This window comes from Diabrotica undecimpunctata, chromosome 7 (genome assembly GCF_040954645.1).
Source record: "Diabrotica undecimpunctata isolate CICGRU chromosome 7, icDiaUnde3, whole genome shotgun sequence".
Classification (NCBI taxonomy): domain Eukaryota; kingdom Metazoa; phylum Arthropoda; class Insecta; order Coleoptera; family Chrysomelidae; genus Diabrotica; species Diabrotica undecimpunctata.
In genome coordinates this window covers 12,218,821-12,245,581 of record NC_092809.1, presented here as the reverse complement: position 1 = coordinate 12,245,581, position 26,761 = coordinate 12,218,821, and the positions used below count along the sequence as shown (strand labels likewise).

At 34.4% G+C, this 26,761-nt stretch overlaps 1 protein-coding gene across 19 annotated transcripts in view; it reads left to right on the top strand.

Annotated features, from left to right (window-relative positions):
* The window catches only part of Tlk (Tousled-like kinase), a 475,437-nt gene that overhangs the window by 353,807 nt on the left and 94,869 nt on the right, over positions 1–26,761 (top strand). Inside the window, exon 1 of one of the 19 annotated variants that reach the window (XM_072536719.1) lies at positions 21,565–21,730. The exons of the other annotated variants lie outside the window; for them this stretch is intronic. Within the exon in view, the coding sequence (XP_072392820.1) occupies positions 21,710–21,730 (21 nt within the window). The 5' untranslated portion in view covers positions 21,565–21,709. Of the gene's footprint in view, positions 1–21,564; positions 21,731–26,761 lie in introns of those variants that run through there. 19 annotated transcript variants of the gene reach the window in all.

Genomic DNA, 26,761 nt, shown 5'->3' with positions numbered 1-26,761 from the left:
TGAGTTGTTTATAGTATGTTGGACTTCTTGTTTTAATATTATTGGAGCTTCCTCGCTATCAATGTGTGTTGGTTCCGTTTTTGTGTCCATCTAAAAATCTTCAGTATATTTAATTCATACTTGTTTTATTCCAATTGGGTTATTAACAGGTTTATTGTTTTTGTCATTTAATCGGTTAGGTGTGTTTGTTCGTGATTTTCCAGATAATTCTCTAATTTTTGTTTAACTTATGTTAATTATAATAAGATCATGTTTTTTTCTGCAATTCCTCCATTTCAATGAATGTTTCCATCACCCACTTTTCCTTAGCTTCTTTTATTTTGTTCCTTACTAACTTATATGTATCTCTGTATGTGTCTGGTTTTTGTTTCCACATTTTCTTCTTTTTTCCATGACTTCCAGTATTTCTTGAGTCATCCAAGGTTTTCGGCTTTCTTATTTCTTTTATAGGGTTTCGTTCTGTGTTTTTATAACTCCACATATTGTTCACATTCTCAGTGTTTTTTAATTCTAATGCTAATCTTTTCATTTCTTGATTTATAAAAGTTGAAGCCTCAGCACGTATTTCGTTTATTTAAAGAAATGGGTATTCACCTTTTTTACCCCCAGTTTCATTGTTGAAACAAGGAGGTTATGGTCTGATGGGACATCTGCTCGATAGTACGTGTTAGCGCTTATAATGAAATTTCTAAATCTTAGATTGGTTAGTATAAAGTCGATCTGATTTCTAATGCAATTTTATTTATTACTCTGTGGTGACCTCCAGGTCTACAGTCCACGGTAATCGAAAGGTGGTAATCCAGTGGTAATCGAAACCACAGTGGTATCTCCATTGTTCCGTATTGTTGATTCCATCTTTTTAAAGCGCTTTCGAGGTATATTTTAAGAAAACTAGGGGACAAGCAACAAACATCCTTGCTTCAATATCTGATGTTACAAGCCCTTTTGTTATTTGTGTCCAGTTGTGTACAGTTTTATTGTTGTTATTGGTTGACTTAATAGTACCTTGACGGATTTTATTAAATCTGTATTAATATTCGTACTTTCCATTGAGTAGTCGTTTCCATCGTAAGTCAACGAACAACATACGAATTTTTTGATTCCGACCCGTCTTTTTTCTCTAGGCCAGAACACGAAATACTTCTTCTTTGAACTTTATTAAAAGAACGTCAAATACTATCGACTACAATAAAGGTGACAAAATTCCTCCTTGAGGATAACTTTTTACTGCATTTATTGTGGGCGATCGATCTCCGAAGTTAGAAATTATATTTCTAGTAATCAGCATATTCATTTGATGATGGAAGAACACCTTTTTCTTTTGCGGCAACATTAATATAATGCAATGAAGTATTTTATAAGATGACCCCGCTATTTCTATGAAAGCACATAATGCCACTTCTTTTGACAGGATTACCTTTTCACGATATTTAAGTATTGACTTCTTCTGTGCATGTTTAATAGTTTTTCCATATTTTTTAGAAGAATTTGGATTAGTCTAATAGCAATGTATGCAAGTTACATAAGCTAGAATGCGTTTCTCAGGAAGCTTATTTTATTATGTTCAACGATATTCCTAAATGCCACTAAAACCTTACCTTGTATTTCCTAAAACTGTTTTTTTGATCGAATTTTGTTTCTGTTACAAGTTACGGTTTCTCAAAACCTTTATATTATCTGTGTGAAACTATGAAGTATTCCCAATCCAGACTTCTAAATATCCTGTTGAAATGCTGTGCTAACAATTGGATTGTGTGGTTTATTTTAATATATTCATTATAACTATTAGTTTATATGTTGCCATTGTTGATAAGGTGTATTTATGTTATAGTACTAAATTCATTCGGGTTGTAAGTTCATTACTGCTTAGCGTTCTATGATATTGAAGGCTTTGTAAGTCTATGAATGTCGTTTAGTTAAAATATCAGCGGTATTGAACGTTTGTTGACTTTTACGATTACTGCATATATTCAATACCTATACATACTCTAAATGCACACGCGCAAACAATCGGTATTTGTTTACTATTTTGTACATCGTAAACTCTGTGTAACTAATATTATAGTGCTTTGAATTGAAAAGCTTAAAACTGCCATAACAACGCCAATGGAAGTCTGTGCACTTTGTGTGTACGTATTCTCGTCGTTCTTATGTATGTACGGGAGGAATTGTCTCCGTACAAGGGGAAACGGGGGTAAAAGCGACCACATGCGATCAATATAGTGCCGAATGAAATTATTCAGTTAAAACATAAAGTCTGGTGAGACTGCACCAGGAAGTTTACGCCATATTTGGGTTAGCTACCATATACCGAACTAAAGGGCGTTCAACCTGTGTAGTATATAAATATACGTTTGGAATATTCAACAAACATGTCTTCATTGGTAGAAGTATTGAAAAATTGTATTTTTGTATTAAATATTCGTAGCCCTTTCAATAGTATCGGAGGTTTTGTCTTTCTGTCAAGTTGGTTCAAAATATTTCATATACAAATGTTTAATTGGAGAGGTAAAAGAAATTTACAATAAAAAAGAAAAAAATATAAAGTATATCCCATAATCGATTTAAAAAACAAATGCAAAATTTTTGTAGGAAGTACTGAATAGAAGTTATATAACAAAAACCGAGTATTTATAATGTTCAGTTAAATATGAAGGCAACGGAAATATTAAGGAAAACCAAACCTGTTAAAAAAAAAGGCAAATGGTTTGACAAGGACTGCCAAGAAGCAATAGAGAACGAAGATAGAGGATACCTAAAGACAAATCAAGCAGGATGCACAAAAAGGGTAATAGCTGACCCTAAGGAGAGAAGAAAAAAGATTATATAGAAGAAAAATTAGTCAACTAGAGGAAAATCAGTTCAAAAAGAGAGAAAACTCGAAAATATTAAAAAAATTTAAACAAAATAATATCTCGAAAAGAAATTGGGTCTTGTTCGATTAAAAATGGCGAAAAATTCACATTTTTGGACTTGCAATCTTTAATTTTGCATAAACTGTTTGGAACCAATAATTTGGAGTTTAAGTGTTGTATGTGGAGTAAACCACATACAACTTAAACTTAAACTTAACCAGAAATTATAAAAGAAGCCGAGGACGGCCACCGACTAGATGGACCGACGACATAAAAAGAGTAGCGGGAAACTGGCTACAAGCGGCCCAGTGTAGAGAACACTGGAAAGAACTGAGGGAGGCCTATGTCCAGCAGTGGACGGGATTGGCTGATTGATGATGTGGAGTACCACAACGTTCAGTATTCGGTCCTCTACTTTTCCTTATCTTTATAAATGACATCACTAACTTAAAAATCGATGGAAAAATTTTTCTTTTCTCTGATGATACCAGTATCACCTGGAGGAACTCCACTATTGCAACTCTTCATCAACTATAACTTCTGATCTACTTAAAATAAAAACCTGGTCCGACTCTTAATTTACTCTTTTTTAACGTGAATGAGACAGTAGCATTATCCTAGGAAATCAATTTATCTTCAGTAGCATCTTCCAAAATAACATATTTTTCATGGATGTCAAAATATAAAGAGGTTCAGAAGACTTCAAGAAACCATTACTTTTCTATTCATCCATGTTTACCAAAAAATATTCCCCATTTTAATTTTAACTATAATAAAGTACATTCTTCGTTAATAACCCGGTTAAAACTTAACCATGGCCTCTTTCCAGAGCATCTGCATAGGATTGGAATCTATGAAACCCCTTTCTGCCCTTGTGATGGTAAATCTGTCGGAGATTTGAACCACTTATTTTTCGGTTGTCCTAATCGTAGGGAACAGACTCGAAGCCTATATCTAGATTTAATTGATCTCAATATTAGCCTACCAGTTAACATCAGCAATCTGTTATCTTATTCTGACAAATCTATATATAATATTCTAATCAAGTTTATAAACGATTCTAAAATAAAAATTTAAACATCCTTATAACAATTTTCTGTGGCAAAAAGATTTTTTGTCTAATGATATCTCTCTCTCTCTCTCTCTCTCTCTCTCTCTCTCTCTCTCTCTCTCTCTCTCTCTCTCTCTCTCTCTCTCTCTCTCTCTCTCTCACACACACACACACACACACACACAACATATTTTTCTTTGTTCGAGTCTCATCTTCGATGTGGTCTTCCTTTTTGAGGTTCTAGTACAGCTGCCCAATCTGATGTTATTTTTAAATTATAAAAAAGAGCAATAAGGTATCTTTTTGGCCTCAGTAGAATAACACATTGCAGAAGCTACTTCAAAAATCCGTCCACTGAGGTTGTAAAAAAATCTATATTATATTCGGCAAAAAAATTATATGACTATCTCCCTTTGCAACTTAAATCTGCAACTTATTTCGTCAAGTTCTGTAAAATGACAAAATCCTGTCTTATCTGAAAGACCATATTATTCAGTGGAAAGTTTCAAGAAATTACAGTACGTTTATGTATTGTAACCAAAGTATTTTTGTATATATTTGGGTGTCACATGCAGCAACTTAAACTTAAGCCGGCGACTCACGATACTGCGGTGTCGTTCGACAAAATCGTCGATGATATCAATTCTGCAGTACTGCATCATAGAAACCAGTTTTCTGTGGTAAAATTGTTACGATTTTGTTGGATGCACGGTCACAGACGATCAAAATATTTGTCAATTAGTCGAATTCGATAAAATTGAACGGCGACGTCGAAGTATCGTGAGTGGCCGGCTTTATGTTCGTAAGGTTTTTTTATGCAATTTGCAATTTGTTTAAATTTTGAAATTTATTGTGTATTTTATTATCTTTTATTTTGTGATATTGACGATTTATCTAATTTTAGTAACTTTTGAATTGTTATTGGTATTTTTCTGACTTTTTGTAAGCTTTGTCCAAAAAATTGTACAATTACTCCAGGCCTTGCCGTTCATAAGGTTATGCTGGTTTCAAAAATTCACTAATGAATGCTCAAAATCATTCATTTTTGTCTCTACAACTTGGGACTGTTAATGGTGTTTAAAATTAGACTTTTTGCTACACTGGTTATAAAGCTAGTTTATATTTTTTATCTTTAAGTATATTTTAATGTTACACATATATTCTCGGAAATCGTTCAAAGTTGTTGAAGTTGTTGTATATTTGTATTAACCGCTTATTGTTTCTACAATATAATCGATATTTTTGGCATTGGCACGTACACAAATACAGTCATCAATATCGGAATCACGCTATTAATTTTCATTGGGAAAATTATTGTACGTCATAGGAAGATTACAGTTTAACAATAATTTTAAGTTTCGATTCTTAGGTACCAATCTGAATTTCTGTTAAATCATTCAGATTAATACGGTAGCCAAAATGTACTCATTATTTATATCTGTCTATTTTTTGTTAAATTTCCCTGCAATCTTTGTAGATTGTAGTTAAAGAAGTCGTTTCCTCGTAGACCTTTCCAAAATGTGATCTAAAATATTTTTTGTATGTCCCCTACATCCAATGGTTGTGGCATTCGGATAGGTTTTAGTGTCTGCTCTCAATCCTCTTTTCAAACCTTGATTTAACAGCTAACTTTCTCTGTAATCTTTTCCTCCCCGCGCTGCTGATGCTTGCTCGATCCACCTTTTTCTGCCTATGCTGAGTTTCATTGCGGTTTTACTGAAAACGTTTCAGTAGTTTGTTTTTATTTTCGGTAAGTATGGTCGCTAACAAGATCCAGTTCCATAATTTTCGAATGACCGAGGCCGTGCTGCTCCTCTTCGTTGTTTGCTGTGTTTATTTGTTCCTGCAAAACTGTTCTTTTGTTTCTTGTTTTCCCACCATTTTTATTAATACAAAAACTGTGGTTCTGCTTATGTTAAAATGTTTTGCTACCTCTGATAGTGCCCAGTTATCTTTAAATTTGGTTACAGTTCTTGCTTTAATATATTGTTAACTTAAGTCGTTTGTTTTATTCCTTAATAATAATAAAAATAATAACAACAACCCTATTTTATGTAAAAACTATCATTTATATACTCTTTATAAAATGCAGGAATTCAAAATAATATCAAAATTTAGACCTTAATAATTATTACAATTTATGAACTATTATGTAATCAATTGTTTGTTGTTTATTTTATTATTTGTCTGTTATAACAAATATAGTATAATGTCAGACGAACAAATACACTGCTCAAAATGATAAAATCTTACTAAGAGTCGTATCAGTTTTTTTAGTAACCAGGTATACATTTATTCTCAGTATTAAAATATGCCACTGTAATAATCTACTGTTAATTGAGGACTGAAAATAGTTCAAGAGAACAGGAAATACATCAAGATTGGCCCAGTGAGACTCCCCTATTTCAAACATATCGTCAGTGAGCTGTATACCATGTTAGGTGTGTGATACATCTGGAATATAGTGCAAGAGCCATAGTGATTACTTAAATAAAATTAGTTGTTGATAGAGTACATATACATTATGTAAAATTTTCATGATTACACTTTTTACATTTGATAATAAATCGCGATATATTATAATATTATAATGTAAATCTATGTATTACCACAGAGGCCAAGTTTTAAAATTAGCATTGGCTTTAGTCTTGGATTGATATTACAATGTGTAACATTTAGTGTAAGTTTCTTTTAACCTAACAACTTAAATTGTAGGGATAATTTCTACACGAAAGTCTTACTCAATACTATTCTTTAGTTTCTAAGATAGATACTATTTTAATGGGAATAAGTCACAATTAAAGGTTAAAATAAGTTTATTGACATTTCAATTTCCACTTAGGAAATTGTTCTCAAAATGCAAACATTAATAAATTAAACATAAAACATAATGACGGTATTAGATTTTTGTTTCGATACAAGGCAGCGACAAGCCGCTTATACGTATTTCGACCTCTTTAGGTCTCCTCAGAACGGTATAGCCACTGCTCTGAACCAAAACAAAAATCTTTCCCGTCCTAGACAATAGTTATCAAAATAACTAGAAATCGTTTGATTTATCTTTTTATTAATAAATTAATTTAATAAAATCAATTTATTAATATTTGTATTTTGAGAACGATTTCCGAAATGGAAATTGAAACGTCAATAAACTTATTTTAATAATGTCGTAAGAAAATTGCTACAGAACAACAGTTTCTGAGAGATTATTGTATCCTTTTTTAAAATTCAGAATTTTTTCTGACTTGGACATAATGATTGCTTTTATTGGTAAGTAATATGAACAGACATAGATTCGTTTAAGTGGATGTTCCTCCGCTTGTCGAGTTTTTAGTTTCTTCTTCTTCTTCTTAGCCTTCTGTCGTCCATGTTTGGACATAGGCCTCTCCCAACTCCTTCCATCGGTCTCTATTCTGAGCAACATATTTCCAATTTGTTCCGGCTATTCTTTTAATGTCATCAACCCATCTCATATGTGGTCTTCCTCTTGGTCGTTTACTTTCGTAAGGTCTCCAATGTTGTATTGTAGTATTCCAACGTTGGTCTTTTTGTCTAGCAGTGTGGCCCGCGAAGCTCCATTTAAGTTTGGCAATTTTTGTTTCTATGTCCTCGACTTTTGTTTTGGATCGTATCCAGTCAGAGTTTTTAGTTTAGTTGATGGAATTTTGTTCATTGCCACTGCAAGCACTGTGGTCTTGATCATTGCAGATAGAAAACTAATCCTACGGCACTTCCTTGTATGATTCCAGATATAATTTCTTTTAAGCCAAAATGTGTTTCTCCCTACTTTATTCTGCAACATTTTACTGACTGAAACTTTTATTGTAGCTAATACAACTCCTTAACATAGCTATTTACAACAGCGATGACCTAAGAATTGGACGGAAATTTTACCACCGAGCTAATTTTTTAGATTTGGAAACATGATTATCGTTGGAAGTCAAAATGCAATTCATTACTTTTTGTTGTTGTCGCAGATTGGTGGGCAGGTTTGAAAAAAAGCAGATTTTTACCCAAAAGCTTTTTGTCCTTGATTTTTTTCTTCTTTGGAGTGACGGATCATTTTTCTGTACCAAAAACAACTTGGTTTTGGCTCAATATTGGAATATTCTTAAGGAGATATTCTTTTTAGATATTTGTATATCTACATCCAGATATGTGTCGAATTAAATAGTATTTTTTATTTTAACTATTTCTTCTTTCACACAAATAGGTGGATAGACCACGTACATTGGTCGATTGCAGCCATTGGACGATTTTTGGGTCATTTATGGCCATCAGTTTTTAATATGTAATGTAGAGACAAGTCCGTAATATTTTTCGCTCGATTTTTAAAACATCTGTTATTATGCCGTGCGTGATGGTTCTTTTATTACTTCTTCATTCCGTAAGTATTTCATTCTTACTTTTCCTTGATTCTAATTTAGTAAAAGCTGATTGCAGTTTGTAGTTTCTTTTTTGGTTATTATTTCATTTTAACATTTTCAAGTATTTCAACATTGGTGAGGCGCATTCGTCATCCGATTTATTTCAGAGATAAGTAATTTGTTTACGTAAAATAATAAACTTTCACATAAAAGGATTCATTATGTAAATAATACAGAACTATATACATGTATTGGTATCAAACACTTATTACGCATAACCACTATTGCTAAACTCTCCGGTTCGTAATTTCATTGTAAATGATAAGAAAAACAATAAACAATTTAATTATTTTCTCCAGCGAAAGTAATTGAGTATTTAATAAGCCGCTAGATATCAATATTAATATCCAATAATATTTTACTCGATGCTACTCTAAAAATCATAAAAACCACCTCTCATGATCTCATTAACAAGTGAAAAATTGTTTCAATATAGAACTAAAAAAGATTAAATCTATGAAAAGTGTTTATCATGTTCGGAGGAACCAACGAACAATGATAATTTTTTCTAAAAGAACTTCTGCGAGTTCTTGTGGGACTTGCTGAATGGTCTGTAGTGCAAAAAGTGCTTTATGTCGAGGCTCTGGCCGTACCAGCACTTCAATTTAACATTCCTGTAGAAATTTTAGGATCAGACGAGCGATATGTAGCCTTGAAGACGGTCATGAAGCTAAAATCAGGGCCAATGTCGACGTTATATTACCTTAGATGAATACAAGTTGTGTTCAATTTTGGTCTAAACCATCAAAAATCGGTGGACTTCTCAATATTAACAGATGGCTATTGCCCACTTTCTTCTTCTAAATGTGCCTATCTCCTAGAGATGTTGGCGACCACATTGACTCATCTTATTCTATTCACAGCAGCTCGAAACAGATCAGTTGACGTTAGACCAGTCCACTTCCTAAGATTGGCCAGCCAGGATATACGTCTACGTCCAGGGCCTCCCTTACCCTCAATCTTGTCTTGTCGAATCAACTGTAAAAGTCAGTATTTATTATTACGCATTATGTGGCCGAAGTAAGCCAATTTTCTGTTCTTTACGGTTTTAATAATTTCTTTGTCTTTTCCTAGCCTCTGGAGAATAGTTATGTTACTTGTGTGGTGTATATAACTTTTATTCTGTATAAAGAACCTCCCCAGAACTTCCGAATTACTTTGTGGCTTTACACAATAAGTGGCCTTACACTTGGAATTCTTCGAAGTTGCTTACGGGTTCATTCAGTTTTCCTTCCTCGTGGCCTTACACTCGGAACTCAAATACTAAGTCACTAATTCTCCAATTTTCCAATTAACGATTAAAATCGATTAAAAAAAAGGCTTTACTTTTTCTAATTGGAAATCCTACTGACTGCGCCACTTTTATTCTGTATAAAATGATGTGCGTGTCCTGCTCGTTGGAGAATTAAGTAACGAAACTCTGAATGATATGCACACATTTATTTAGATGTTTACACTTTAGGGTATAAAACTATACTAACTTAAGAAATACAAACTATATCCTAAAAACCTCTCATAGTTCATCGTAAACACCTCAAGATACTCAGCGTGGGTGTTTATCATCTTCTAAGTAGTCTGAATATTGAGATAATAAAACACACACAGACACACACACAGTGGCGTGCTCGCCATAATATATATTAGACCCTCAACATACGGTTGTAGCACCACATTTCAAATGCCTCTAATTGTTTTATGGCATCTTTTGTAATGCTCCAGTTTTCTACTCCATAGAGGAGGACACTCAAGATGTAACATCTAAGAATTCTTATGCGTATATTGATACTTAAAGATAAGTTGCTCTTACTAATGATCATTATTTTTGTCTTCTTGCAATTTAGTTTTAGGCCGTATTTGTTACATGTTTCTACAACGTTATCCATCATCCTTTGGAGCCCCTGCACACCATCTGCCAGCAACACTGTATCGTCTGCATATCTAATATTGTTTATATATAAGTAGGCCATTTACAGCAATCCCATCTTCTGATTCGTTCAATCCTGAATCCGCTTAATGGCCATAGTTGCCGTAATTGCCCACTCAGACGTCTATATACACAAATACAACCGTCACATCACTCCAAAAAGCTTCAAAAAGCACAGGTCTTCAATGCCGAACTTGGCAATTGGCTTAAATTCTTGCAAATCGTTCTTTTCTGATCAACATTAGACGAGGCTCTATTACATTTTTTTTTAAATCTTAATTGGTTCCGTTATTTGCCATTCTCACATGATTTAACAGGTCTCTAGCGGTAGATGCACGGTAAGACTGAGGAAACAAGAAGCCAGAAGCAAGATTCTTTGGAATCGTTTTCCTTTTGTGATTTTGTTCGATATCCGTATGTATCCTGCTCTCTCAATAAAGCGTGTGCACAGAACCACCGGAGGGCTTCTTTGAAGGACCATGGCAACAAAACAACAAAATCTACTACTTTCAATTAAGATATCCGCACTTAATATTTAATAATTTAATTAAATAAACTAAACAAAACTTTCACATAATTCTGGCGTTGACATTCATATTTGGTTGTTTATTTTCCTAGATCCCACGATACAGTTGATTTTGAGATATATTTTTCGGAATGGTTTGGGTACTGAGTGGACAGAGTGGATCAACAATGACTTGTTTTGAACTCTAGTTATGCTCTATGTAGCTCTATATCATCTATAACATCTTTAGTAAAACCGTTATAGCTCTTCAAAACAGGTTTGCGCAAATCTTGTGAGTATTATGATATTTATTTTATTATAAAAGGGCGCCTCTTCAATATTTTTTTATAGTTTTTTTTATGGCAACCTTCTTGTAATATGATTTTTAAAACATTTTTTATCGATAAAAAATCAGTAAAAAAAAATAAAATCACTTAATTGCAAAAACGTCACAAGGCATTCAGTTATTCTATTTTCGCCGGCTCTTGTACTATACTTCCTTGGCAGTCTGTGGAATAATATATTCAAGCAAGTATAAGGCCTCCCAACAACTCGGTATGGTACAGACCGCGTCAAAACCGACTTTTCTCTCTGCATCTCCTCTCTGGAATTCTACATGTGAACATTGAATGTATATATGTGCAACTAGAAATGTGAGTGTACTTAGAGAAAAGGTCGTAGCAGCATCGTTGAAGTCGAGAAGAGGTGTCTGAGGGGTCGGGGGTGACCAATCTGACACATCTGGAATAATCGATATTGCTACCAACCCCCCGACCCTCTTCTCTCTCCTTTGAGAAGTTTCTTCCATTCCGGAAGGGCATAGCATATCGGGAGTGGTTGCAAAAAGACAATCGATACACTGAGATAATTGCTCTCTTGTAAAGATGCCATTAACTGAGAAGACTATTAACAAACTTGTTTTTCTTATTCTAACACGTTTTAAATTTTACAAAGCATTTCTTAAATTAGATACATACGACAAAATTGAGATGAAATGACTAATAATAATGTTGTCAATGATCGGCACGAATTAAAGATAAACAAAATTTGTAAGATCTGTCAATGTATACGATACGAACTCTGTTTTTCTTTGTCCATATTATATAGTAATGTTTTCTTTTCTTATTCTGTATATTCTTTTCTTTACTATTTTCTTTATAGTATCGTTATATGTCGGTTATCCATCTTCCCATTAACCTGGCGACACATTGTTTATTTTTTGATTTCTAGATTACTTTATTTCGTTTTCGTAGTTTTGTGTTAGAATTTTTGAATATCTGTATTAAACTTGATGTTCCTATTTGTTATGGCTTTTAGAATCTCATTATAAGTCCTAAAATAGAACAAGCTTATGTTTAAATGTGGATGGTATAACAAACGATGTATAGGTAGATAATAAAATTTCTATAATAGTCCCCTTAAAAAATTTCCCAGTCTCACCTATTTAACGTTTATTAATTTTTTAAAGTAAGTCTGAAATCCCATTTACTTTTTCTATACGTAAAAAATACGACTTTTATGTAACAACAATTTGCCATTTGCCAAAAAAATTATTAAAAAAAAACATTTAGAAAAAATTCACAGAAACCTTTTCGAGTTTTAGGAAAATTCGAAACATATCAATTATAGGATCAGTTATGGGAGTTCAAACCCGCCCCCCCCCCTGAAAAGTTAAGTTATTAACATTCATAAAATTGAAAGGCTTTCTTCTGTCTTTTGAAAGAAAGAGCAACAGGAAAGTAAAACTGATTCAGGACGGATCCACATTACATCAGTCTTGACAATTACTTCATAATGAATGATAGAAATTTTCGAGCACTGTTGAGGTATGCAGCCGACTGACATTGCGCGTATGAAGCAAGTCTAGCAGCACTTGCGATATGATCCGGTTCTCTCTCTTCCGCTCTTTCTCTCTTTCTCTCCAGTGGCACTACAGCCAAAGTCGGGATCTGTCTCTCCCCAGCATCCGCTTTCAAGCATCCCTTTCATTGACTGCTGTCCTCCAGTTATCCACCAGATCATACCATTGTCTCTTGAGCATCGGTTTTCCACTTCATTTATTCACCTCTTCCTTGATCGTCTTACTGGCTGACATTCCCACTAAACGTTCTACTAGTTATTACTGTTTTATTATTCATTCTTATAATGTAACTGACCTGCTTAGCGCAATCTTTGTATTTTTGCATAATTTGCTATAGAGCGTTGTTTGTAACTCGTTGGTTGTCATTCTCCACATACCATTGTCGCAGATGGATCCCAATATCTTTCTTTCAAAAATATTAATAAGTGTTATTTGGTTTTTCCTGTCATTGGTCTTGCAATTTTCATAATTACAGCTCTGAAAAAGCATTTACTTGAATGTTCATGTGGTTGGTCAAGGTTACGGTGGGACCGCAGCTATGAGTGGGTATCTGCACGGTGTCCAAGCGTATATAATCGTCAAGAATGTCCTCTTGTCTTACTACATTGTAGTGTACACTCTCTCAATCTTGCCATTGCTGACTCACGTTCACAAGCAGGTGGGAAATAGCTGAAAGAAAAAAATCGGGATCTGCTACTGGTTGAGCATCAAAAAAGTCTGGTTGCGATGTGCAAAACATGTTGGGTTCACAAGCATACTAGGGCGATCTGATAAGTACTTAGCCTACAAAATAAAAACGAAAATTTGGCGATGCTACAACTTCTTTAACCCATCTGAAAAATACGTTTTCTCGAGGTCTGCAAAGTACGCTTTCGTGGCGAAAGAAAAAGAAGTCGCATGGGGTCAAATCTGGAGAATACGGTGGATGGGACAACAGGTCGTAGCCCAATTCGACCAATTTCGCCATAGCAAAGGCAGAGGTATGAGCCGGTGCGTTGTCATGGTGGAGGGCACTTTTTTCTTCGTCAAATGGGGTCGTTTTTTCTGCAATTCGGCGTAGAATCGGCCTAATAGTTCGACGTTGTAGGGATCTATGACCCTTTTGTCCTTCTCTAGGTAGTCAAGGTAGATCACCCCTTGTGAATCCCAGAAAATGGTGGTCATCACCTTTCATTTCATCAATTCGCCCCTTCGGATTACCCTTCAATATAGTCAAACACTGCTCTGAAGTGGTCTCGCGATTGTGCTTGTTGTCCGGTGTGCGCAAATGCGGCACCTATCGCACGGACAGCTTTCTCTTGCCCAAATTTTATACACGGTATGCCAATACGAGATCGTGAATTTTTGTCACGTTGTCCTTCGTGGTAGCCATTTTATGAGGTACAGAGGCGTGGCCTATCAAAAACCGACGTGCAACCAAGTTGAAACTCGTTATACCAATATTTATGCAAAAAAATATGTTTCAAAATGACGTGTGTAATATGTTATTATTTTCGCCCTTTTTAAGTTACAAATATTTTTCTTAGTGTAACTTTTCGGGAGTGGTTGCAAAAAGACAATCAATATGGTGCTTAGACAAGAGATTTAAACTGCAGCCAAGATTTAAAATATATAACCGTGTGAAATTGAAAAATCAATACAGGAAGTAGACATTGTCCCAGCCAACTTTTCCTGTATAATATATACGATTGTCGATAGCTCGTTCTATAATTAGATATTGACTTTTTATAAAAGTTAATTAAGGAATTTAATATCACGCCTACTTCATCTATTTGGTGTATTGTTCAGTGCTTTAAAAGGTGTTGTTTGTACTAAACGAAGTAAAATTATTATACACGATCGTCTATCAAAATATACAGAACAGGATTATTGTCAGGTTATATAAATAAAAAAAAAAACGGCCGTGCTGTTAGGTTCTATATTTATTTGATCCATGTTTATTATTGCATGTTTATTCATACCATGCTTATTTAATTCATGTCAATTCGAAAAGGAAGGAAACTGGAAAAGAGGTATTTGATATAACAGTGTTTCTGGATCTAGCTGCTAGACTGCCGAATTTCAAGAGGTTGTCATGTCGGGGTTCGAAGACAATTGTCGGGTGATAGTGAGAATTCCAACACAAAATCGCCCTGGTGGAGTAACAGCCTTGCAAATCAAAGGACGGAAGTAAGACGAATACAATACAATACACTGACTGAATTCAAGGAAAAAAAGGGACAAAAAGATACTGGTGAGAGCTCCATACAATTGTCCCTAAGAACCCTCAGATAATCAACGTTACTGAGGTATTCACATGTAACTAGAGGCTCTCTGAAAGAGGAGCTTATCTCCTCTCTTGACTTGATGGCTAGACTCAGCAACAACAGACATCATATCCTAGAATATATGGATCATCTGGTCATTGTAGTCAACGGCAGATTTAATCGTACAACCAGAGACATAATGCAACAGACTCTGACTGTAGTTACAGAATGGACTACAGAATTTATCAGGTGAAATATAGAGGGATTAGGTCCTTTAAAACTGAATGGTACAAATCTAAATAGGCATACTTGGAATCAACAGATACAAATAATAACCAAGAGAGCTTTGTCTCCCTTAAAGGTTCCGATATGTAGTCCGACTTGTGGTCCACCCTCCGAAGTTGGATCCGATATCGGCCCGTGAATGGGCTTGTTGGATTATGGGAAATCTAGTTGTTCGAGTCTGAACATTTAGAGGGAAGATTCGAAGAATTCAACTGGCGACGGAGCGGGAGCGTGAATTTAGGAGTCGGATGTCAGATCCTCTTTCCTCAGTCAACTCTTGACCTTGAGTACCTACTGTACAATTTCTGTAATGATTAATGAAGGAATTTTTGAATTTATTGATATTTCCAGAAATAGTCTCTTGTTTGTGGGATACTAGTAGCGCTCTATATGCGTTATAGTACGAAAACACTGCCAACATAGCATTCTGCGGTAGTTTCTGTAATCATCCTTATCAATGACATTGAGCAACTTCGTGTCACAATAGTTCACACGATCAACAAATAATTTCTTCATCCAACAGTTTTTCCTTTTTTTCAAATGGTAAGGCTAACAACAAGCTCGATGGTGCTGCCACTTTTTTCCTCCTAATTATATTTTGTGTAGACTTTACTCGATACATTTTTTGGCTGAGCCATGTACACCACAGTGAAAACAGACTAGGACTAAAGTTGGAGCACTAGCGAAGTCGACAATCCAACTAGTATCCTACTAAATGGGACTTCAAATCAGAAGGTGAATTCCTCGATTTAATGTTAGCCAGACGCACTCATGGAAAATATGCCAAGCACTGGTATGGAGGCCAAAGGTGCAGCAAAAAAGTGCCATCCTCAAACTAAGCAAAGGTGCACAGACTTACTTACATAAGAATTACTAGGACTCTGATATGCATACCAACAGCAGCTATGGAGGCTCTGATAGTTATCAGAGACAGACATCCCTCCTCTGAAAATCATTGAGATAGTTTACAGTGGAAAGTGGTTTCGAAAAAAAAAAAAAAAATTTTTTTCATTGCACTTGTACTATATTTAGTCGTGGGCTAAACTATGTTTCTGCAATCACAGGTATAACTGTGATCGTGATTTTTTATTCATTGTAATTTTTACCTGTGATTGTGATTTAACAGAGCAACGAAATAGTCGTATGTTGAACTCTGAATAAAAAGGGTTTCCATTATGGACCTTCATAAAATTCTACACATGTTATTATTTCGACATATCCGATATGGTCAGATGTTTTACTTGCATGTGCTTTTTTAAATTAGATCTGCTCGTTTCATAGGACAACTTTGCCTTACAAATATTGCATGATACATAATTATCATCCACTTCTATAAAAAAGTTCCATAACCTACTAATTTTCCTTTTGTTATTTGGCGCTGGTGGCATTTTTAACATTTATGAGAATAAAAATTATTGAATATCGACACAAATCCGACGAGTTACACAATTTCAATAAACTGAAACTCTAAATACACTTGTCATGTTCTTTAAATACTTGTTTACATCCTAACATTACACTAAACTAGGGATGTTCATATTCCTCTAAAAACAATATATTATCTTTGCCTTTGCATTCCTCATTAGAAAAAGAGTTCACAATACCGCCAACTACCTCTGTATCGTTCCTTATTATCCTGTTACATGTCTCTCATTTCACAACTCTGCGACTGAGACGTAAAATATCACGTTTTGGCGATCAAACCGATTTTCGGCGACCGAAATCACAGTCACAGTATATTTTTGTTGTTCTTCACAGGTCGTGATTGTTATTTTCTAATAACAGCTGTTAAATCACAGGGTAGTGATATTTAGCCCACCTCTAACCATATTCCATACTTTTAGTGTGTACACTAGTCACTGTTAGAAGGAAAAGAGAAAGATATTTTGTCCAATGTATAAAGTATCCCCGTATCGTCAGTAATGTATTCTTCGTTCTTCAATTCATTCAGAAATCTCAGCTAAAATCATAATAAGTTTATAATTATTTTGTATATTTCTGAATTGTATTCTTAATTTGGCAATCCGTGCATTTTTCGATGTTATTATCAAAATTGGATAATAATAAAATTACGACTTAACTTTTATCACGAACATCAACTTTCAAAAATATATTCCACGATTCCGTGAACATTAGTTCGTGACGTCTCTATAAAACAAAATTTTAACAATATCGTAAATTAACTTAAGAACCATAGTTTCCATATGGAAGCTTCAATTTTCCTTAAATGAATATGTTTCAAATATGGTGTAACTGAAATAGTGTAATTTAGAATTATAGCAGCAGCTTATACATCAGAATGTCTAAGTATTGTTATCAGGAAGAATGAGGATATGAGATTAGATGAGAAATTATTTTTTTAAATGGCGTAAACATTAGCCAGTCGCAATAGATTCTCCAATCAAACAAATACATAATCCTATCCCCTAATACAAAATTACCGCATAATTAATAGAAGAAAATAAGGTAAGGAACATACGAATCCATTTTTGCTTCTCGTCTAGGGGCCTTCAAGACATTTTTAGTAGACAAACAATACTGGATCGGTTTCTTTTTATTGTTTTCAAAAAAAAAGTACTAAGGCGAATTTATGAAGCGGTAAATGACAATGGAGGGTAGAGAAGATAATACAACTTCGAACTTTATGGAATATACCAAGAACCAGATTGTAAAATATATTAAGATAGGACCTCTGAACAGAATGACGCAGCTAGAAAAATGCTCCTTGATAGACCCATTGGTCAGAGAAGAAGAGGAAGACCCAGCACAAGGTTCTTTGATAACATGGATGAACATATGAGAAATATGGGGATACGTATTTGACGGGGAAATGCGATAGATAGGGACGACTGGAGAGAAATTCTTTAAGGAGTTAGGACTCACGCAGAGTTGTAAAGCCAGAATGATGATAATGAACAATATTGGGCCACTGAATAGGTTTCAAATCTGATGTAACTGAAATAATATAATTTGAAATTATATCAACATGTTGTATCAGGATGTCTAAGTATTGTTATCAGGAAGAATAAGGATATGAGATTAGATGTAAAAGTACATATATATAAATCATTTTTAAGACCAGTAATAACGTAGGGGATAGAAACACAGCAGAAACAAAAGTAATACTTAGTTGGTTTCTATGTCCGGATTCTATTTAACTGTTGAACTAACCGCCATATCGTAACCCTAATAACCCCCAAATCTAAAAAATACAACAAAATTACACCAATACACTCATATATTTCGAAAAAAGAAAATCGACGAAGAAGCGCTCCAGGAGAGAAACACCGCCGCCTTCTTCTAGACGCTGCCTCGTTGTCTGTTCGACCGTTTTTTACAAATTCAGTTCCTTGGCATCTCGTCGGTAAAAACAAACGGTTCCCCGGTTCTTATTTGGTATGCTCTCCAAAGATCTTCGGCTGTTTGGTTGAAGAATCCTGTGGTATCAATCCATTCATGTCTGGATTTGGACTTTCTTTATAGTATCTATTCTAACATTAAAAATGAAAATTTTTTGAAACAGCAAATCAGTCTTGGGTGAACCGGAAGCTGGGGCAGAGTTCGGGCTGGACGGCTCCCAGAGTGTAGAGGCCGTGAAGGACTGCATCGCACTAGATAACCTGACTTAAAAATCATTCATTTCTATATACGGGAGTTGAGACCGTTTGTAGCGAGAATAGGATTTCCCATAAGCAAAGTAAGTGAACGGATTCTTCGTGGTTTATACAAACTTGAGCCAAAGTGTTTTCCATTTTCTTCTTAACTGTTGGTGCAATTTTGGAAGGTAATAGCTGGGAACTATTAAGTTTTCTTTATGATTCGATGTTACCAAATTTTTTTCCATGCCATCCACTACCTCATTATCTTTGAATACCTCTTCTTGCGGCAATGGTTTATGACCTTGGCGCTAACTCTTAACCTCTATTTGAAGTTTAGCATTTGTAATGAGCTGCCAGTTGCAAATAAAGTTTAGCAACATAATAAGAGATACTTTCACTATTACATGACTGGCCTTGTAAAGTCAATAAAAAAACTATTATTAGTATTAACCCTAGTACCACAAGGTGAGATTGGTGGAACGATTTTCACAAGGTGGGGTCACCGGCGACCCGAAAATATTTTTCAAAATAAGACATTTAAATCTTTTATAAACTATAAAAAAATAAAAAACAAGTTAGGAGTTGAATAGTTTATTCTTATATTATTTACAATCTCCATAAATAAGAGGATATATTGATATTAAACTAGCCTTTGATAGATGGCGCTACTTGATACCGAATTGGTTTCGGTGTTGACATTTGCCATTCATGACATGACGTCTGTCAAAATTTTAAGTTTTAAAAACAATAAGTTTGGTTTTTACAGCCGTCAAAAGCAAGCAAATTTTGTGTTTTCGCAGAAATGGAAAAGTCGAGTATTGTTCGGTGATTAAGTTCCTCCACAAAAAGGGTAAAACGAATGTGCAAATCAAAGCCGACCTGAACGAAGTTTATGGTGAGGTTGCACCTTCGTTAGCAACAGTAAAATTTTGGAAAGCTGAATTTGTTCGTGGTCGTACGAGTGTTTTTGATGATGAGCGTCCCGGGAGGCCAAATGAAGTCACCACGCCGGAAATGATCAACAAAGTCCATGACATGATTATGGCAGATCGTCGAATTAAGCTCCGCGAGTTATTAGAGGTCCTAAACATTTCCTACGAACGCGTACACAACATCATTCACCATCATTTGGACATGAAAAAGCTATCCGCGCGATGGGTGCCGCGTTTGCTGACAATCGATCAAATGCAAAAATGTAAGACCACTTCGGAGACGCTTTTGGCGATGCTATGGCGCGATCCGAACGATTTTTTTGGCCGATTTATCAACGTTGATGAAACCTGGGTGCATTATTACACACCGGAAACCAAAGAACAGTCGAAACAGTGGCGCAAACGCGGAGAAGGGCCGCCGAAGAAGGCAAAGAGTGCACATTCGGCCGGCAAAGCGACTGTTTTTTGGGATACGAAGGGCATCATCCACATCGACTACTTGCAAAAAGGAAAAACAATCAATGGTGAGTACTACGCAGCATTATTGGATCGATTCGATGTCAAAATTGCACGAATTGGGCTATGAATTGGTTGAACACCCACCGTATTCCCCAGATCTTGCCGCCAGCGATTTTTTCCTATTTCCAAACCTAAAAAAATGGCTCGGAGGACGCCGTTTCGCAACAAATGATGAAGTCGTCGCTGAAACTTCGGCCTATTTTGAAGAGCTCGATCAAAAGTACTATTCGGATGGAATAAAAAAATTGGAACATCGTCTTACTAAGTGTATCCAGCTAAAAGGGGACTATGTTGAGAAATAAATCGATTTAATTCCAAAAACTTGTTTTTTCTATCAAAGGCTAGTTTTATATCAATCCACCCTCGTACTAAATTTGTGTTCTGCATACATTTTTTTCGCATTTTCTTCATTAATGACACTTATGTTCGAGTGGAGGACCTCAGCTACGTCTCTTTGGCTTTTGCCAGCTTGATTATTGTAAAATTAAATAAAAATCCAGATAGACATCGAAAATCAACTACCATTAAAGAAATATAACTTTTTATCTTATAGACAAAAAACGCATATTGAAGTTTTGTTAAATTTTTTATAGCCATTGTTATGCATTACCGTCCAAGTTAGTACAATAATCGACAAAATACCAAAAAAGATTCAGCCAACATTGATTTAAGTGTATCAATGTAATTTCAAAATGAATTACTCACAAACATTTTAAAAAATATATTTCATGTGATAAATACTGATTTTTTCCTTTACGAAATCAATAGACTCATTGCCTGTAACTTGGATGTTTTTAGTGTTACTTCGGCTAATAAATTATGTCGTTTCCTCTACTGTAATGTCTGCTTGTATCTTGTATCGAGTTAACGAACGTAAGAATGTGTATTTTATTACATTGCATTGGAAGTATAGCTATAAGCGGGGCGGGCGGTGAAGTGTTGCAAATGTTCTCGAAATTATTCATCGGCATACCATCTATAGTATATACCATAACCTCACCGTGGCAAAGCCATAGCATCAACGAGAAGAGATTTCACGACTTTCAAAAAAAATTGTTTCGCCAAGCCGAGCAAAGTGTACGTAGAATATACCCAACGTTAGGGTCGATAACCTACATTATTTAGCATTCTATTATGTGTCTTGTGTACCTGAACTCAATGGTCGTCGAGTATACATTATACACACAACACAAGAAAACACATAACACAAAACTCTTGCTCTCGGCAGCGATGGAGTAGCATTATTAGCCGTTCTAAAAATGTCGTCCCTCTCTCGGACCCGACTTATTCTAGCTATTAGGTAGTAGGCTGAGCATTGCATTGATTTAATCCGTCAGAAAATTATCTCTCTTCTAAATGTCGGTCTTCGGAGATGGTCGCCATTCGTTCATTCTGATTTTGCCGAGAGAAAATATTTTCGTTTTTGTCGCCGATCGTTCATGTTCATGATGATTCCGAACGGATTTGTGTCAAATGTGCATTAATTGTGCGGTGATCTCACTGAAATGGCCGTCTTCTGTTTATTGGTAAGGTTTAACTGTTATTATATCATTTTAAAACAACTCACAACTTTCAAAAAGTTGTGGTTAGGTACGTCTGAACTTGTTGACAATACTAATTCTTTAAGCCTATGTACAAACCAAACAGATCTTGTGTTCGTTTCGAGTATCTTCGTTGAACTTCTCGTAATTGTCAGAAATATTAGTTTTTCGACAAAATTAACTTAACAGCGAAAGACCATTACATACCAAACATTAGTAAATGCGTAATCTTATTTTAAATTAAACCAATTCACATAGGGTAGTCAATATACTCGGTCCGACTAATTATTGCACATGCGCCATCATTAAATTTACACGAATTTATTCTAAATATTTTAGTTCATCGTATTTCGTCCATGTGAGAATTAGCATATTATATTATGTCAATTTAACGGGAGCTTGAGTATATTATTCTGGTTGTAAGCTTTTATGATGTACTTACCCCACGAAATCAAACACTAGGGTATGGGTACATGTTACAAAAATTCTCTTTGAATAATAAATATATATTGATGATGTCACCTGTCACTATTGCAAATGGTCTAAAGCTTTCTTCAATTTCGCGTCCCTTTCATGTTTTTTGTTTATCATTTAACCATAAATTAATTGCGACTGTCTTGGTAGCGCAGTGGAAAGAGTCTCAACTTACTGTGTCCAAAAACTCAGGGTACCAAAATAATTTAAATACAAGAAATAATTATAAACAAGAAGCTGTCATTTTGACATTATCAAAATTCTCAATATCGGTCACCATGATTCATCATAATTATATTACCATTCAGACTGTTTTAAAAAATTGGCTAACAACGTCTGCAAGTTTTCTAATATGAACGACATCTTCCAATCTTTCTTCTTGTTCCCAAGTGTGTAAGGCTCTAAGGTATCAAACTAGTTTTAGATTTTCTAACTTTTTTTGTTAAACTTACTAATATAATAATACATAATTGAAAATCAAGTTACAAATCAGGTTGGCAGGTCACTTTAGATAGTGGCGGAATGGCTTAGGCACGTGCTGCACCTAGAGGACTTCCAAGTTGGTGGTGTAGGAAGGCCAAACTATTCGTGACATTCATATAATCCAACTTTCAAACGATTCAAGTCTGTTCAAACTGACAACTTTTAGCGTCCACGCTTTAACTCCTTATAACAGTGTGGAATACAAAAGTGTAGTACAAAATTTTATCTTAATTGCAGATCCAGTTTCGCTTAGCATAGACAAGAACAGTGCAGCCTCCTTTACATAAGTTCTTAATTTCTGCCAACCATTGTCTAATATTTCTTTTTCTGTTTCTAGTGGACCATCTATTGTCAGTTCTTCTCTCTAAATGTCCCGCCTACTACCATTTTAAAGATTTAATTCTGTGGATTACATCAGTAGCCTTGGTTTTCTGTCTTATCATATCAAGCATGCATCGTTCCATTGCTTTCTCTTCAGGTAGATTTGATTAATTCTGAATTTGAATATAACTGCATTTTTACCAAAAGATGCCCAAGCCAGTTTCATTCTTCTGTTGATTTCTGGGAGTAAGAGCCAAGATTTATGTATTAATTGTTCATTTTTAGGCCAACTTTACTGCTAGCTGTTTAGGTCGCTTACCAAAACGATCGTCGTCTGCAAATCTTAGATGGCTGAGGTATTCTAAATCAATGGAGTAATATTTTCTAGAGTTGCAGTGAAGAGCTTTGGAGATATTGTGTCTACTTGTCACAGGCCTCTGGTAGTGGGAAATTCTGGAGTATTTTCATAAATTTTTACCTTACCTTGCTTGTCTGTATATATTTGCCAAAGTCTCTGTGTACAGTTTGTCAATGCCTTGATTGGTCAAAGTTTCTATTACTGCCTTGGTATATATAGAATCGAAAACCTCGAAATCGATTAAGGTTAATGCTAGCGGTATTTTGTATTCTTTAGCTCTACTCATTAGTTCTCGAAGTTTATGAATATGATCCCGGGTACTGAATCCACTTCTGAAGCCAGCTTGCTCTCTTGGCTTTGCAGCATCTAATGCATTTGTTAACCGGTTGATGATATTTGTGAATATCTTGTATATGGTTGGTAGTAGGCTTATTGGCGTGTAATTTTTGGATATCCTCTTTGCTACCTTTCTTATGAATGAGAATTATATTTGCTGTATTCCAGTGGTCTGGTATGCATCTTGATCTTAGGCAGTTCATAAATATGTCTGCTAAGATTTTCTAGGTTTTTTTGCCAGCTTATTTAGGTAGTTCCACTGTTATGCCTTCTATTCCAGCTGCTTTTCATTTTTGTAATTGTCGATTTTACTTCTTTCGGAAGGACTTTCTAGTACATCTTCTTGGTTACTGATTGCTTCTTCAAGTGTTTCAGGGATTTTGTATAATAGTTCGCTGTAGAATTTAGTCACGAGTTGTATTATTTCATTTCTGTCTGTAAATCTGGTGTTTTCGTTTGTTAGATCAAGGATTTGCTTCTTACAAATGATTAATGCTTTTTCTGTTTTCTTATAGTTTTTCCAAATTTCGATTTCATTTTCTTCCAAGTCTTTCTCATTGTATTTTCTTATGTCTTCCTTAATATTTTTATACTTATACATATATCTACGGAGTGTGGTCTGTCGGGAGATCAACTGTGTATATAAAGTAGAGCACATGTCTAAGCAGTCTGTTCTAAGGTACTCTGGCTTTCGTTGGATACAAAGCTTTTGTACTGATCATTATTTTACAGGGAAATGGCGGTCCTGTACATGAAGTATATACAAAACACACCGAATATATTGGATCAACTGAAACAGATATTTAATGACTTAATGCAAAATGAATATAGTAATAAGGATATGTGAAATAAAAGAATTGATTAAAGTAACAAGAAGAGCAGAAAACTAGTATAATGGCAGTATGATAAAAATCGCCAGGGACTTGTAAATAATATAATGGTGGTTTAGAGTAGTTAAAAACCGCCATAAGCTAATTATGACGTATGAAGACGGCAACATTTTGAAGTTGTTTTTGAGGAATTTCAAGAGTTAAAATATAGTCTAAAAATAAAAAAAAAAAACTCTTCTTCCTCTCAAAAAGAACTATTTTCAAAATAATTTGATAAGATAATTATTGTAAGCACGTGGTTGTTGATATCTTGTATAAAGACTACAAAATGCTAGTGGCATGAATAAACATTTTCGAAAAATTTGACATTTCAATCTTTTTTTATAGTTTCTCTGTTGCAAATCAACATTATATTAATAATGTAATTAATATAGATCTTTGGAGCTATTATCTTAGTATTATGGGTGTGCTGTCGATATAATTACAATTACTTAATAAAACATTTATTGTTTCCAGTATTTTTCCTATAAACAGGAAGTAATAATCACCAAAAATTCCACAGCTTCGTCATTATGGGGCTACGTGCAATATATTTGACCGTTAGGTTTTCCTGTACAGATTCTGCATAACTTATTTGTCTAACATTTTATACTTTCTAATTTTTTGATATTTCAATTCCCCTGTTGTTATTTATTAATAATAAATGTTTACATGATCAATTTATTTCTATTTCTTGTTGATCGTATTACGCTTTTAGTGGTTTATAACAGATTTAGGACATTTTTGTGATTATAGGAATAAGATTTAACATCTTTAGTCGGATTATAATCAGAAGAAACATAAATTCATAAAATAATAAGGGCATTTCCCGCTAACTAACTTATTTCTCTCAAAAAAACATACACCGGAAATCAAAGATCCATTACCTACAATATCAAGGATACCAGCATGGTGTATGACAGAAAACACAAAAAAAAAACATTTGGAAGCTTTTGAAAGTAAGAAGATAGACAACAATCCATTATGAATTAAAGTCATAAGGTGCATATACTTCTTGTCTCTGATCATGTTAGTATCTGGTCAATAGAAACGATTATAAAATTTGAGGATTTAGTCCCTCTTCCACTTCAAAAAAATTTGTATAGCCCAAGATATGAACATTCAAAAACGTTGACCATGTATAATTAAGAAAAGCTAATAGCATTATAGTCTAGGCGGGATCTGTTTTGGATTGGACATTTTCCATAGGAAGCTATTTTTTTGCTGGAGTCCCTTCAGGATGTACCCAATATCGATAATCACGATATGCGCCAGTCGCAAACCCTGTGCTAAATTTTTTATTTAACAAAATCTGAAAACAATTGAAAATTTCTCATTTTTTTGCTCCTATTTTCGTTTATAATTCAGAAAATATCGACCCTAGAGACAAAATTATAAGAAGTTAAGAGTTTCATTATTCAATTTTACACAATATTTCGTTAGCTAGAAATTGAAAATTTAATGTTTATTGTTGAAAAATAGCAATAATTGAAAAAAAAAGTACAAAAAAATGAAGTTAATCCTTTAAATGTTTTCGTCTTTCTAAACTTGACTTACAAGCTCTATATTCCGCCTAGAAAAACCTTTTAATATGTTTAAAACGTGTGCTAAATTTTGTTAAGATCGGTCGGATAGGTTTTGCATAATAATTTTGCAACCCAGCCTACTGAAAAAAAAATCGCAAATTTTCAAATTTTTAGTAGGCCCTAAATAAGGCCCTCAGATAGTTGCAAATTTTTTTACACATAAAGGAAGGCTCAAACTTTCAAACGCTTTTTGTAAAATTCAAATCGGTTCTCTAGGAGAGCATAGAAATATTTTTAAAGTTTTAAACATTTTTTATATATATTAGGCTTATAAACAAATTGAATAACTTTACGAGCTTTAAACATATCAATTTCAAAATTTATACACTTAAAGAACATTAAAAGACGCTTCTTTAAAAAAAGATACGAGTACATTCGGCTTACTGGTTGCCGAGATATTGAAGGTCAAAGTTGGCATACATTTGCCGTGTAGCCATAAGTGATAGAGGGCTCGTTTTTAAACAAATACCCTCGTCTTGTCAAGTACTTTTTATATGAAAAGTTTTACTTAATGAGCTTCATGGCAACATCCATAAAAAGACAAATAAAAAACCGTTTTCGCGTAAAATGTCGCTCAGAATGCATGAGA